Source organism: Oncorhynchus nerka, linkage group LG9a (genome assembly GCF_034236695.1).
Source record: "Oncorhynchus nerka isolate Pitt River linkage group LG9a, Oner_Uvic_2.0, whole genome shotgun sequence".
NCBI lineage: Eukaryota > Metazoa > Chordata > Actinopteri > Salmoniformes > Salmonidae > Oncorhynchus > Oncorhynchus nerka.
Genome location: NC_088404.1, coordinates 25,933,347 through 25,947,257, shown reverse-complemented (window position 1 = coordinate 25,947,257; position 13,911 = coordinate 25,933,347). Strand labels below are relative to the sequence as shown.

General features: G+C 42.4%; 1 protein-coding gene across 5 annotated transcripts in view; it reads right to left on the bottom strand.

Moving 5' to 3' along the window:
• Positions 1 to 13,911, bottom strand: part of LOC115134115 (inositol 1,4,5-trisphosphate receptor type 2-like) — a 176,590-nt gene that overhangs the window by 54,433 nt on the left and 108,246 nt on the right. For 4 of the 5 annotated variants that reach the window (XM_029667772.2, XM_029667773.2, XM_029667771.2 and 1 more), the window contains exons 46-51: positions 9,761 to 9,886; positions 8,767 to 8,959; positions 8,542 to 8,667; positions 4,470 to 4,645; positions 4,169 to 4,333; positions 3,534 to 3,711 (exon numbers count right to left, since the gene is read on the bottom strand). In XM_029667772.2, coding sequence (XP_029523632.1) covers positions 3,534 to 3,711; positions 4,169 to 4,333; positions 4,470 to 4,645; positions 8,542 to 8,667; positions 8,767 to 8,959; positions 9,761 to 9,886 — 964 coding nt within the window. Of the gene's footprint in view, positions 1 to 3,533; positions 3,712 to 4,168; positions 4,384 to 4,469; positions 4,646 to 8,541; positions 8,668 to 8,766; positions 8,960 to 9,760; positions 9,887 to 13,911 lie in introns of those variants that run through there. The other variant, XM_029667775.2, reaches the window with a different exon arrangement.

The window sequence follows — 13,911 nt, the reverse complement described above, 5'->3', positions numbered from 1 at the left end:
AATACTTTCTGAAGGCACTGTATAAGCAAGCACGCACAAACATGCAAGCACAGACAGTCAGTCAACCAAGAGAGAGAACAGGTTAATCAAAAACCTTTAGTCTAGTAAACTAGTAATGTATAGTAAACATGTGTTTACTAGTTTTCAATGACAATTCCACATTGCTGTTGTGACAAAAAACAAAAAGTCCATCCTACTGCTCAGTCTATCCTGTCTTACCTAATGCGTACTGCAGTGACAAATCAAAACATCAACCTTCTTCAGTTTCAACAGGCGACATCACTAAAATCGATGCTCTTTACTCTCCAACCCCTTTCCCCTAATAATTTGCAGAGCGTCTGTGAAGAGAGAGCAGCATGTAATGATAAAGGAGCCATCTGTCTCATGAAATACTGTCTGGTGATAACTATGATAACCAGTAGGGCTGGGCAATATGGGCAAAAACTCATTTCTTGATTTTTTCAAAATTATGGGCGAATCACGATATACACTACACAACCAACAGTATGTGGATACCCATTCAAATGAGTGGATTTGACTATTTCAGTCACACCCGTTGCTGACATGAGTATACAATTGAGCACACAGCCACACAATCTCCATAGACAAACACTTGCAGTAGAATGGCCCGTACTGAAGAGCTCAGCCACCTTTCCAAGAAGTCAGTTTGTTAAATTTCTGCCCTGCTAGAGTTGCCCGGTCAACTGTAAGTGCTGTTATTGTTTAGTGGAAACATCTAGGAGAAACAACAGCTCAACCACGAAGTGATAGTCCACACACGCTCACAGAAGCTCACAGAACGGGACCGCTGAAGTGCGTAACGTGTAAAAATGGTCTGCCCTCAGTTGCAATACTCACTACCGAGTTTCAAACTGCCGGAGTGGTGTAAAGCTCACCACCATTGGACTCAGTGGAATTGCGTTCTCTGGAGTGATGAATCACGCTTCTCCATCTGGAAGTCAGACGGACGAATCTGGACTTGGAGGATGTCAGGAGAACGCTACCTTCCCGAATGCATAGTGCCAACTGTAAATTTTGGTGGAGGAGGAATAATGGTCTGGGGCTGTTTTGCATGGTTCGGTCTAGGCCCCATAGTTCCACTGAAGGGAAATCTTAATGCTGCAGCATACAATGGCATTCTAGGTGATTCTGTGCTTCTAACTTTGTGGCAACAGTTTGGGGAAGGCCCTTTCCTGTTTCAGCATGACAACGCCCCAGTGCACAAAGCAAGGTCCATACAGAAATGGTTTGTCGAGATCGGTGTGGGAGAACTGGACTGGCCTGCACAGAGAACAGAGCACTGACCTCAACAACATCAAACACCTTTGGGATGAATTGGAACGCCGACTGCAAGCCAGGCCTAATCGCCCAACATCAGTCCCCGACCTCACTAATGCTTTTTTGGCTGAATGGAAATCCCTGCAGCAATGACCCAACATCTAGTAGAAAGCCTTCCCAGAAGAGTGGAGGCTATTATAGCAGCAAGGGGGAACCAACTCCATATTAATGCCCATGATTTTGGAATGAGATGTTCGACGAGCAGGTGTCCTCATACTTTTGGTCATGTAGTGTAGATCTAATAAATGTTTAAAGTTTACCCTAAATAAGTTTTGTTGTACAATTGAAGGTCAAATAACACTACATTTAAAACAGTCAGCAATAATCAAATGAATTCAGGGCTTGTGAAGTTACTGTACCTCGGCTGAATATATGTCTTCCACAACCATAAGACATTCACATTTTAGTCATTTAGCAGATGCTCTTATCCAGAGCAACTTACAGGAGTAATTGGGGTTAAGTGCTTTGCTCAGGGCACATCAACAGATTTGTTTTATCTAGTCAGCTCTTACTGGCCCAACTCTCTTAACTGCTAGGTTAAATAGTTGTACCTTTTTTGTTTGTTTTTGCAATAATCACAGATCTGGCTTTCAGGTCTGTCTATAAAACTACAATTTTTCTTACAAATTTGACCAGAACCATGCATAATGCACATGCACTAATAAAGTAGCATGCATTAAAGAAAATTAACACCGATCCCATAAACAATCTCTCAAACACAAGCCCACGTACTAGTGAGTAGCCATCTCTAATATTTATATTTCAAGTTTAGCCAACTTGGATCCATTTGCTAGCTAACAAGGTAAAAGAGTTGAATTGTTATGAACACACCATTCTGTCCTTCTCCAACTGTTTGAACAGCATGTTAGCTTGTCCACTTTGTTCAGAGGTTGAAATCAAGTGGCCTACCTTTTTATCAGAATGAGAATGAGTTGGCAATTCCTTATATAATTGTTTTATGCTTATTGCATGTTTATAAAACACAGACTAAACAGCCAGTATAACAATCTTTACTTGACTAAAATGCTGCTAGTGATACGTGCGCAACAAACCGGCCATTATTTTTCCAGAATGAATGTTCATTAACACATCCATTTTAGTAGTGTCTGCGCCACTCTGAATTTGAGGAGTTGAAACATAAACATGGTATGGTTCAAAAGGTTAACTTCTCCTCTATTATTACAGTAAAATAATGTCTCCATGTGTTTCAGTGTTCATATGACTGATATTGTTGGACCAAACCTCAAATGCAAATGGAAAAACCATTTGTCAGAGTGGTCTTGGGTGTGTATGTAAACCAGAGAAAGATGAGAAGCAAGAGGTTTCACTCTTGCCAAAATCTGTCCAAAATAAGCCCAATGCTTTTATATGCGCTTATTTAGGAGGGAAGGCAGGCTTGTCACCTGCCTTTGGGCACAGGCTTGTCACCTGCCTTCCCGCCTTTGGGACAACAACTCCTATTGTTAGTGCAGAGACATGAGCATCTCGTCATTATATACATATATCTGGTGTAAATGGGAAGGTGCACACAGCACAGAAGGAGCAAACGAGACGAGCCCAAAAATATAACAAGCGGACATAAACGCTCATAAAAATGAAAAATACAAAAAACCTTGATTCTGCGATAGACATTTGGATTAATGTGCAAAAATCACACAGCCCTACTACCCAGTTTGCAAAAAGAATTGCAATGATGTCATTATTAGATAGTGGTCAGATTGTATACTGGCTGTATGAGGAAGTTCTTACGATCGAAGGCCATAGAATTGGCCAGTCAGGTGTGGGTATTGAAGGGCAACGGTTAGGTGTGGGTGGGTGGGTGGCAGGACTAATGGGGAGACTATGTGGCCACAATCCAGTGTAAGAGGTGTTCGGGAGCAACATCAGAGATCATGTATCTTATACTGAGCAGTGACCATATCAGCGATCAGCAGGACAGGCTGAGGAGGGTGGGGTAATGTGGGGGAGCAGGGGGGTGACAGAGCAGAGTAAATGGGCAGAGACCTAGGGTAGTAAAGGGGTTGAGGAACATTGGGTACTAGTACTAATTGAACTGGGGTAAAAGTGCAGAGACCTAGGGTAGGGTATAGGGGCAAAGGTAGTGAGTAGGGGGTGACTGTGGTTTATAGTGCAGACACCTAGGATAGAGTACAGGGTTCTGGGCTGAAGACAAGGGGACGTCTATGGGTACTGACCTGGCAGACGTTGCACGTCCATGAGGAAGTCGTCCTTGAGGAAGAGGAAGCCCACGATGGAGAAGAGGTATACCAGAATGAGGGCCAGCACAGCCGTGAGGACGATAGAGCGCCCATTACGGGTCACGCTCTTAATCACATTCAGCAGGGTCTCCTCGCGGTTCAGCAGATCAAAAAGCTGAGGGGGACAGACACACAGTCAGACAAATGCAGACACAGGGACACACACGGGCACAAACAGCTTTAGGAGAGCTGTAAAGGCACCCGACATCACATAGCTTCCGAACAGCAACAGCAAAAGAAGGAGATGATGTGCCTTTCTGCAAATGCAGCTGTGTCTGAAAAACCTGGTTCAAGTGGGGGAACAAGGAGACCATGGACCTAAATGATGGAACCACACTATAACCACCTGCCGGAATCACATGGCACCAAGAAAGGTCCAGACTTAATCAACATCACTGTTGATGATGTCCATTTTATGTTTTACAAATGATAACCAAGTACTTTCAAGTTAAATTAATCCAGTTCATTGAATTAAATGGATATTTAAAATGATAAATAAGCAATAATAATATAAAGTTCTTGTATTTTCTAAAGTTAAATGGTGAAGTGTTGCAGAGATTGTTTTCACTAACCAGGAAGCTGTAGAAGAACTCATGGACAAAGAGGCCCAGCATACAGACGATGATGTAGCCCACGTGGTAGAGGAAGGGCATGTCCATGACCACTGCCTTGTAGCCCCGCGTGAACGTCCCCTGGTTGCCCACGAAGCTCACCAGGAACACTATCTTATTTAGGAGCTGGAGAGAGGAGAGGAAAGAGGACTGAAAGAGGGCTTCAATAGAAGATGCTGAAATTACAAAACAGGAGTTGTTAGTATTACACTGTACATTTACTTAAAACTATTTTGTCTGTATTTGACTTTGCTGTACTTACATTGGCGGCCCCAAGTAGCAGCAGGGTCGGGCCCAGGCCCAGTGTGTAAATAGAGCGCAGTATGACAGAGACCAGGAAGGGCCGGACACTCCCTGGTTTGGGCAGGATGAAGAGCATGGCTGTGCACACCACCAACGCCACCCACAGCAGGATGGACACAAAGGGGGGCAGGACACCTGGGGACAGAGTAAACAAACAAACAAACAACAAATACAGATGAAGACATTCACACTGTTCAGAGATTTGGTATTTGAAGCCTTTGGGTTCATGTATTTAGCAACAGAGCAGAGTGCTTCATTATAGCCTGGTCCCAGATCTGTTTGTGCCGTATTGCCAGTTGGGGACAAGCCTATAGCTAAGTGGCAACTGCCAACTGGCAAGACTGCACAAACAGATCTGGGACCAGTCTAGCACTTGGCACAACACTCTAGGTTCTCTGCCTCTCGAGAGCCAGTCACAACAGGCAACAGTGGGGAATGTCAAACAATGGCCCAAAGGGAAGACTGGTGATATCCAAACCACTGACCTCGTGCATCTCATAAACACTGTTGCCTTAGCACATGAACCAACATTTACTGTGATTATCATGCACATGATCATGCAGAATTCGCCATACAAGATTGGGGCTTTCCTTCTGTGCTTAACTTTGTGATCATGATCTACCTTTAGATTTCTCTATTACTATCATGAAATGAGAAGTCATGTTTCCAGCCACAATCCAGGCTTTAGTCTTTGCAATGCAGGGCTAACAGACCAGAAGTTTGAGGATTTGCTGACCACCATGGACGAGCTCACTCTCCCTGCCTGTTTCATTACACTACAATCAGAGCCAGCTGCAGACAATGATCAGCTGGGGGGAAATCTGATTTTCACAATTTGATGCAATATTAAGCAAAAAGGCACGAGGAGCACTTAGCCGTGGTATATTCACCATATACCACAAACCCCAGAGGTGCCTTATTGCTATTATAAAATGGTTACCAACCAAAATAAATATTTTGTCATACCCGTGGTCTGATATACCACGGCTGTTAGCCAAATAAGCATTCAGGGTTCGAACCCACCCAGTTTATAATTATATATGCAACAAATTTTCCACCAACAGGTTTCTGTGCCAATGCACCACACACAACCAATAATCAACACAACTGCATACCGATTACAGACTTCGAGCGCTTATTATAATGGTTTGCGTTTTCAACACAATCAAGTAGCGAATCGAAATCTAAAAAAAAATCAAAATGCATCCCAAAATGCATCGATTGTTTGGTTTGACAATCTCCAAATGTCATTACTATTTTTGGTGTTTCTTTTTCCATTAATCGAATGGCAGTTGCACAGTTTGGATGTTGGAATTATAGTAGAGTGGAGTGGATGAACATGCACAGATAGCCTACAGGAGACTTTAAGTAGTATAATCAGATTAAAATATTGTGACTAGTTGTGTTAATGCCACACACAAAATGTAATACGTTTAAAAAGTTAAATGACAAATATTTAGGCTATATTGAAGCGTTAGGGTCTAGGTTGAGGAATGGCTGCTCGTGTTAAGCTTTCCTGAATAACTGGGCCTGCTGGGAGCATAGGCCTGTGGCCAGGATGACTTGGGATAATGATGATCGGCAACAGACAGCGCTCCAGTATCAGAAGTCAAAATACAGCCAGACTGGCCTGCTACTGTGTCTTTCTGTAAACTGTTGAGAGTAGACCCACTACTATTCCAAATGGAATGAAACATTCAAATAACAGTGCTTTTGCGCCATTATTCAAATGACATTTTCACTGCAGTTTACAACCTAGAGTAGAATTGTGATCACGAGAAAAAAATTATGCAATTATTCATTGGATTGTAGTTTGGATTGTATAGGCTAGTCTAGGTAGGATCCTTTTATTGTCCCTAAAACAAGATCAATAGGGGAGCTTTTTGAGCTGCGTGTCTGTTCTTTCATTTACAATGAAGCACCTGGCCTCCACTGCCTATCAGTTATTCCTCTATCTTGTAGATTTATATAGAAAATTGTGACTTGTTTCAGGAAACTATGCGTAAGTCGTGCTTCACTACTTCACAGGACAGTCATTTGAACAAAACCTTTTTTTATTTTATTAAAATGTGTTTTTTGTGGCAGAATTGCCTTGTGAACTTTCATGTGCCTTAATAACAAACTTGTATGCCATCTGTAAAATTGTTAAATTACGAGCCTAGTTGGTTTAGCCATGGAAAAAAATACCGAAATCTTCCTGCAAGCCATGACTGGCTAAGATAATGAGTGGGCTGGACATGCCGATAGAGGAGTTTGGATTGGTCTGCCATGTAGCACGCTTCGGTTTATAATATGAGCTGGTCAGTATATGTTGTAATAAATGTAATACTTTCTAACACAGCTTTTTTTTTAAAGATCTCACGTAGTAGAACTGCATAAAGTGTTGCTCTCCACTTTCTGAAGGACTGAGTTTTGAAATTGTGGAATTCGAGTATGATAGCTAAGGAGATGGAGAGAATTCTGGTGTTTGACTGCAAATATGCAGATGGAGTCGAAAAGAGAACACAGAGAAGGCTCCGGATCACATTTTCAAACTAAGGGCAACCATGACATTCGTGACAGAGAGGGAGAAGCGTCCATTCATGTATACGGGTAAGAGAGTCTACAATTTTAGATATTTCACATGACTAATTTTGTCAGAAAGTAATTTTCATTTCAAGTTAAAGTGTACTGTTAACTAACTAGCTAAAGTTAATAGGCTGGCTAGCTAACATTGTGTGTATGATCTGTGTAGTAATATTATTCATATCTCAGAGCCATTTGGATTTCTAGTTTAAGCCTAATGTTAGCTAGCTAACATTGAACCTGTTTGGTTAGCTACCTTCAGATTCATGCAAGGTAGTAACGTTATGAGTTGGGATTATGGGTCATTGTTTAGCTTGCTAGATACATGTCTAAACAAAAGACTGCACCATGCAAGTAACTATTTCAATAGAATGTTTATGTTGTCACTTCAACAACTTTCGATAGACATAGCTGGTAAATTCGCTCAGAATAACTGACGAATTTACGAACGCTCAACACACGTTGAATATGGTTGGTGTCAGAAAAAAATTGGCAAAAAAAGCGTAATTACATTATTGCCAGCAGCACAGTTGCAGTCACCAACGTTCTGGATAACATAAAAACAGAGCGAGTAAAATGGTCAGAGTGAGCTGTTCTCTCATTTGTGTCTGGAAGTAACTAGCAAGCTAGCCAACATTAGCCAGTTAGCTTGGGTGCTTGACTGCTGCTGTTCGGTCAGAATGCTCGGATCAATCCTACTTTTCAGCCAGAGCGTTCAGTGTGCGCTCTGAACACTCCGAGAACAAAACGCTCTGAATTTTTCGAATGGCCAATCTGGCAACTCTCTGAGCTTTCGAACACCCAGAGCACACTCAGACACTCCAGATTAAATTTACAAACATCCGTAGTATAAACCAGCCTTTAGTCTTGAAAAACTTTGGTTGTTTAGTACATAGCCTCACATGTGAATCCTTAAAGAGATGGGTGGGGTTAAAGCTTAAAAGGGTGTGAACGATGCTGAATGGGTGCAGACAAAGAAGGGCTCTCCAGTAGTAGTACCAAAACATTCAAAGGCTATTTTTTCAAAAGTGACGTTACAAGTTTATTAACTCTCAAAGCAGGATTACTTTCCCATTGTTCCTCAACTGTAGTGTATGATATACAATTGTATAGCTCCGAGTCTTGTTTATCCAATGTAAAAAACACAATTTCCAATTTTGCTACATAAAGACCGAATCGAGCCGGTCGGTCACAATTGAATTATTTTATGTTTGGTATGATTAACCAATTACAGGTCTAGAAACACAATCCAACTACCACTATTGTCACTATGGATAAAGGGCAGGATAGACAGTCGAATGGTAGATTATATTGACCAGTGGTATAGTAAGCGTGTAGAAAAGCATAGTGCATAAGGGAAGTACAAAAATACCTTGAAAGGCGAGGCACATGCAAGCAGACGAGGACATTATATAACTGTCTCAAACTGTCTCTAATGAATAAGAACTTGCTGTAGGACATCTCACCTTCATCTCCGTCATCTCCAAAGGGGTAGAAGAGAGCCACGGCCACGTTGACTAGAACGGCTAGGTAGAAAGAGATGCTTCCCCAGAGAGAGATGTGCCGAGAGAACCAGAACAGAGCCAGGTTATCTATAGTGACACGGGACAACTGGTTAATGTCCCTGTATCACAATGTAGCCATTATTTCACCACCAGAATTGTTCATCAGTGTAAAACTTTTTATCTTACTGCGTATCTTCTTCTGCCAGCGCATCTCATTATAGAGGTCGTCAAACTGCGTGAAGAAGTCGTTGACCTTGCTGCCCTGGTCATCCCTCTCGGTTGTAGTGAACACGCGCATCTTGGACTCCTCTGTCAGGTACTCACAGATGTTGGGCACTGGAAACACTATCTGCTCCATGGTGCGGTCGTGACGCACAATCTGACGAAAGAACATGATATGATATACCCCTAAGACCAAGAACAAAAGTAGCTGTACTTTCAGGGGTATATCTAATAGAAATGCATTCCAGGTGACTATGAAGCTTGTTTAGAGAATGCCAAGAGTATGCAAAGCTGTCATCAAAACATCAAATTTAATTTTACCTTAATTTAACTAGGCAAGTCAGTTAAGAACACATTCTTATTTTCAATGATGGTCTAGTGGGTTAACTGCCTGTTCAGGGGCAGAACGACAGATTTGTACCCTTTCAGCTCGGGGATTCGAACTTGCAACCCGAGGTTACTAGTCCAACGCTCTAACCATTAGGCTACCCTGCCGCCCCAGAATAGCCTAGTGAAGAAACTACGTGATTCTATGTGTTATTTCACAGTTTCGATGTCTTCACTAATATTCTACATTGTAGAAAATAGTAAAAATAAAGAAAAACCCTTGAGTAGCTGTGTCCAAACTTTTGACTGGTACTGTATATTTAAACAATAAGGCCAGAGGAGGTATGGAATATGGCCAATATACCACGGCTAAGGACTGCTCTTATTCAGGGTGCAATGCAGTTTGCCTGGATACAGCCCTTGGCCATATACCACAAATCCCCCAGCAAAAAAAAAAAAAGCGCAGAAGAGGCCTGTAGCTTTCCAGCGAGCAAAATTGGATGATTTGGTGTCATTTACAACCAAAAACTGGTTGAAATAAAAATCATGACGTAATTTTAACCAGTTTTTGCCACTGGGTTGAGATAATAGGATGATGTGATTAGATGAAGACTGTCTGGGTGAGGTCTACCTCTATCTGAGCGGTGTGGTTGGCATAGTAACCAAGGGCGTCGCCTCCCTCCGTGTCATCATTCAGCAGCAGCCCCGTCGCTAGCGGCCTCAAGCTCTGCTGCAGGAACTTGCTGTGTCTGGCTAGCTGAAACACACAAAGTACAGCCAATCAGTCAACACTAGGTACTTCCACTATTACAGATCTGTCATCGATAGTAAAATGTGGAATGGGTTTGTAACCCAATCCATTTCAACTAGAGGTCGACCGATTAATCGGAATGGCCGATTAATTAGGGCCGATTTAAAGTTTTCATAACAATCGGAAATCTGTATTTTTGGGCGCCGATTTGGCATTTTAATTTTAATTTCATTTAATTTTTTACACCTTTATTTAATCTTTATTTAACTAGGCAAGTCAGTTAAGAACACATTCTTATTTTCAATGACAGCCTAGGGTTAACTGCCTCGTTCAGGGGCAGAAAGACAGATTTTCACCTTGTCAGCTCGGGGGATTGCAACCTTAAAGTTAACTAGTCCAACGCAATAACGACCTGCCTCTCTCCCGTTGCACTCCACAAGGAGACTGCCTGTTACGCAAATGCAGTAAGCCAAGGTAAGTTGCTAGCTAGCATTAAACTTATCTTATAAAAAACAATCAATCAATCATAATCACTAGTTAACTACACATTGTTGATGATATTACTAGATATTATCTAGCGTGTCCTGTGTTGCATATAATCTGACTGAGCATACAAGCATCTAAGTATCTGACTGAGCGGTGGTAGGCAGAAGCAGGCACGTAAACATTCATTCAAACAGCACTTTCGTGCGTTTTGCCAGCAGCTCTTCGTTGTGCGTCAAGCATTCCGCTGTTTAGGACTTCAAACCTATCAACTCCCGAGATGAGGCTGGTGTAACCGAAGTGAAATGGCTGGCTAGTTAGCGCGCGCTAATAGCATTTCAAACTTCATTGCTCTGAGCCTTGGGGTGGTTGTTTCCCTTGCTCTGCATGGGTAATGCTGCTTCGATGGGGTGGCTGTTGTCGTTGTATTGCTGGTTCGAGCCCAGGGAGGATGGAGGCTATGCTGTTACACTGGCAATACTAAAGTGCCTATAAGACCATCCAATAGTCAAAGGTTAATGAAATACAAATGGTATAGAGGGAAATAGTCCTATAATAACTATAACCTAAAACTTCTTACCTAGGAATATTGAAGACTCATGTTAAAAGGAACAACCAGCTTTCATATGTTCTCATGTTCTGAGCAAGGAACTGAAACGTTAGCTTTCTTACACAGCACATATTGCACTTTTACTTTCTTCTCCAACACTTTGTTTTTGCATTATGTAAACCAAATTGAACATGTTTCATTATCTACTTGAGGCTAAATTGATTTTATTGATGTATTATATTAAGTTAAAATAAGTGTTAATTCAGTATTGTTGTAATTGTCATTATAACAAATACATTTTTAAAAATGTATTTATTACTATTATATATATTTTTTTTTAATCGGTATCGGCTTTTTTGGTTCTCCAATAATAGGTATCGGCGTTGAAAAATCATAATCGGTCGACCTCTAATTTCAACACCTAATTTGTTTGTAACTTATAAACATTCACATTTGAGTCATTTAGCAGATGCTGAAGAGGAGGTGCGAGAGGGGGGGTGCTATGGGATTATTTAAGATACTATTTGAAGAGGCAGGCCAGAGGCGTTCATCCACCTCTGGCCTGCTCGCCTCCCTACCACTGAGGAAGTACAGTTCCCGCTCAGCCCAGTCAAAACTGTTCGCTGCTCTGGCCCCCCAATGGTGGAACAAACTCCCTCACGACGCCAGGACAGCGGAGTCAATCACCACCTTCCGGAGACACCTGAAACCCCACCTCTTTAAGGAATACCTAGGATAGGATAAAGTAATCCTTCTCACCCCCCCCCTTAAAAGATTTAGATGCACTATTGTAAAGTGGCTGTTCCACTGGATGTCATAAGGTGAACGCACCAATTTGTAAGTCGCTCTGGATAAGAGCGTCTGCTAAATGACTTAAATGTTAAATGTAAATGTAAGGTAGGGTTTCAGATGTTTTTCGATGATGGGCAGGAGCTTGTTACACAACAGAAAAGAGCTTTGACTGGGCTGAGCGTTAAGCTGCCCTCCCGTAGCTTTGACTGGGCTGAGCGTTAAACTGCCCTCCCGTAGCTTTGACTGGGCTGAGCGTTAAGCTGCCCTCCCGTAGCTTTGACTGGGCTGAGCGTTAAGCTGCCCTCCCGTAGCTTTGACTGGGCTGAGCGTTAAACTGCCCTCCCGTAGCTTTGACTGGGCTGAGCGTTAAACTGCCCTCCCGTAGAGGTGTAGAGAGACAGTCCTTACAATGAAACAGAGCAGTGAGAGATCATTGCCATTTAGTGAGGCATTCTGATGTCAATCACCAAGCAGACATCATCCCCTAAACCATCTGCTCAATACCAAGTCTGTTGTTGACAATGTACTACTTCTCCTCTCTATCCAGTGATGAATGTCTGCCTGCCTATTCCTCTTTCTGTGGTGATAAACATTATACACGTGTCGGCAGACTCTTTCTTCCATCAGGTGAGATGGGGGTGATTCTCAGCTGACTATTTCAGACAGCACACAGCAAACTGGGAACATTCCCAGAACATAAGCTAAGAGCCCCATTAAGTTATAGATAAAACCCTATCTAACATTAGGATGATATCTTGAAAACACACAAATATGTACAGTGCAATCAGAAATAATTCAGACCCCTTCGCTTTTTCCACATTTTGTTACAGCCTTACTCTAAAATGGAATGAATAAAATGTATTTCCTCCTCAATCTACACACAATACCCCAAAATGACAAAGCGAAAACAGGTTTAGACATGTTTGCAAATGTGTTACAAAAAGAAGAATACCTTATTTACAAAAGTATTCAGACCCTTTGCTACGAGACTCGAAATTGGACCTCAGGTGCATCCTGTTTCCATTGATCATCCTTGAGATGTTTCTACAACTTGATTGGAGTCGACCTGTGGGGAATTTCAATTGACTGGACATAACTTGGAAAGGCACCTGTCTATATAAGGTCCCACAGTTGACAGCGCATGTCAGAGCAAAAACCAAGCCAAGAGGTTAAAGGAATTGTTCGTAGAGCTCCGAGACAGTATTGTGTCGATGCACAGATCTGGGGAAGGGTACCAAACCATTTCTGCAGCATTGAAGGTCCCCAATAACACAGTGGCCTCCACTCTTAAATGGAAGAAGTTTGGAACCACCAAGACTCTTCCTAGAGCTGGCCCGCCCAGCCAATCAGAGCAAACGGGGGAAAAGGGACTTGGTCAGGGAGGTGACCAAGAACCCAATGGTCACTCTGGCAGAGCACCAGAGCTCCTCTCTAGAGATGGGAGAAACTTCCAGAAGGACAACCATCTCTGCAGTACTCCACTAGTAAGGCCTTTATGGTACAGTGGCCAGACGGAAGCCAATCCTCAGTAAAAGGCACATGACAGGCCGCTTGGTGTTTGCTAAAAAGGCACCTTAAAGGATCGTTGATGAAAACCTGCTTCACCTTCCAACAGCACACAGCCAAGACAGCGCAGGAGTGACTTCGGGTCAAGTCTCTGAATTTCCTTGAGAGGCCCAGCCAGAGCCAGGACTTGAACCCAATTGAACATCTCTGGAGAGTCCTGAAAATAGGTGTGCAGCGATGCTCCCCATCCAACTTGACAGAGCTTGAGAGGATCTGCAGAGAAGTATGGGAGAAACTCCACAAATGCAGGCGTGCCAAGCTTGAAGCCTCTTACGCAATAATATCTTACCCAATATTTTTATTGTATTTTACCTTCATTTAACGAGGCAGGTCAGTTAAGAACAAATTCTTATTTACAATGATGGCCTACCGGGGAACAGTGGGTTAACTGCTCTGTTCAGGGGCAGAACGACAGATTTTTACCTCGTCAGCTCGGGTATTCGATCCAGCAACCTTTCGGTTACTGGCCCAGCGCTCTAACAACTAAGCTACCTGCCGCCCCAAGAAGACTCAAGGGTGTAATCGCTTCCGAATATGCTTCAACAAAGTACAGAATACTTATGTAAATTTAATATTTTTGCTTTTTTCTACATTTTCTAACATTTCTAAAAACCTGTTTTTGCTTTGTCATTATGGAGTA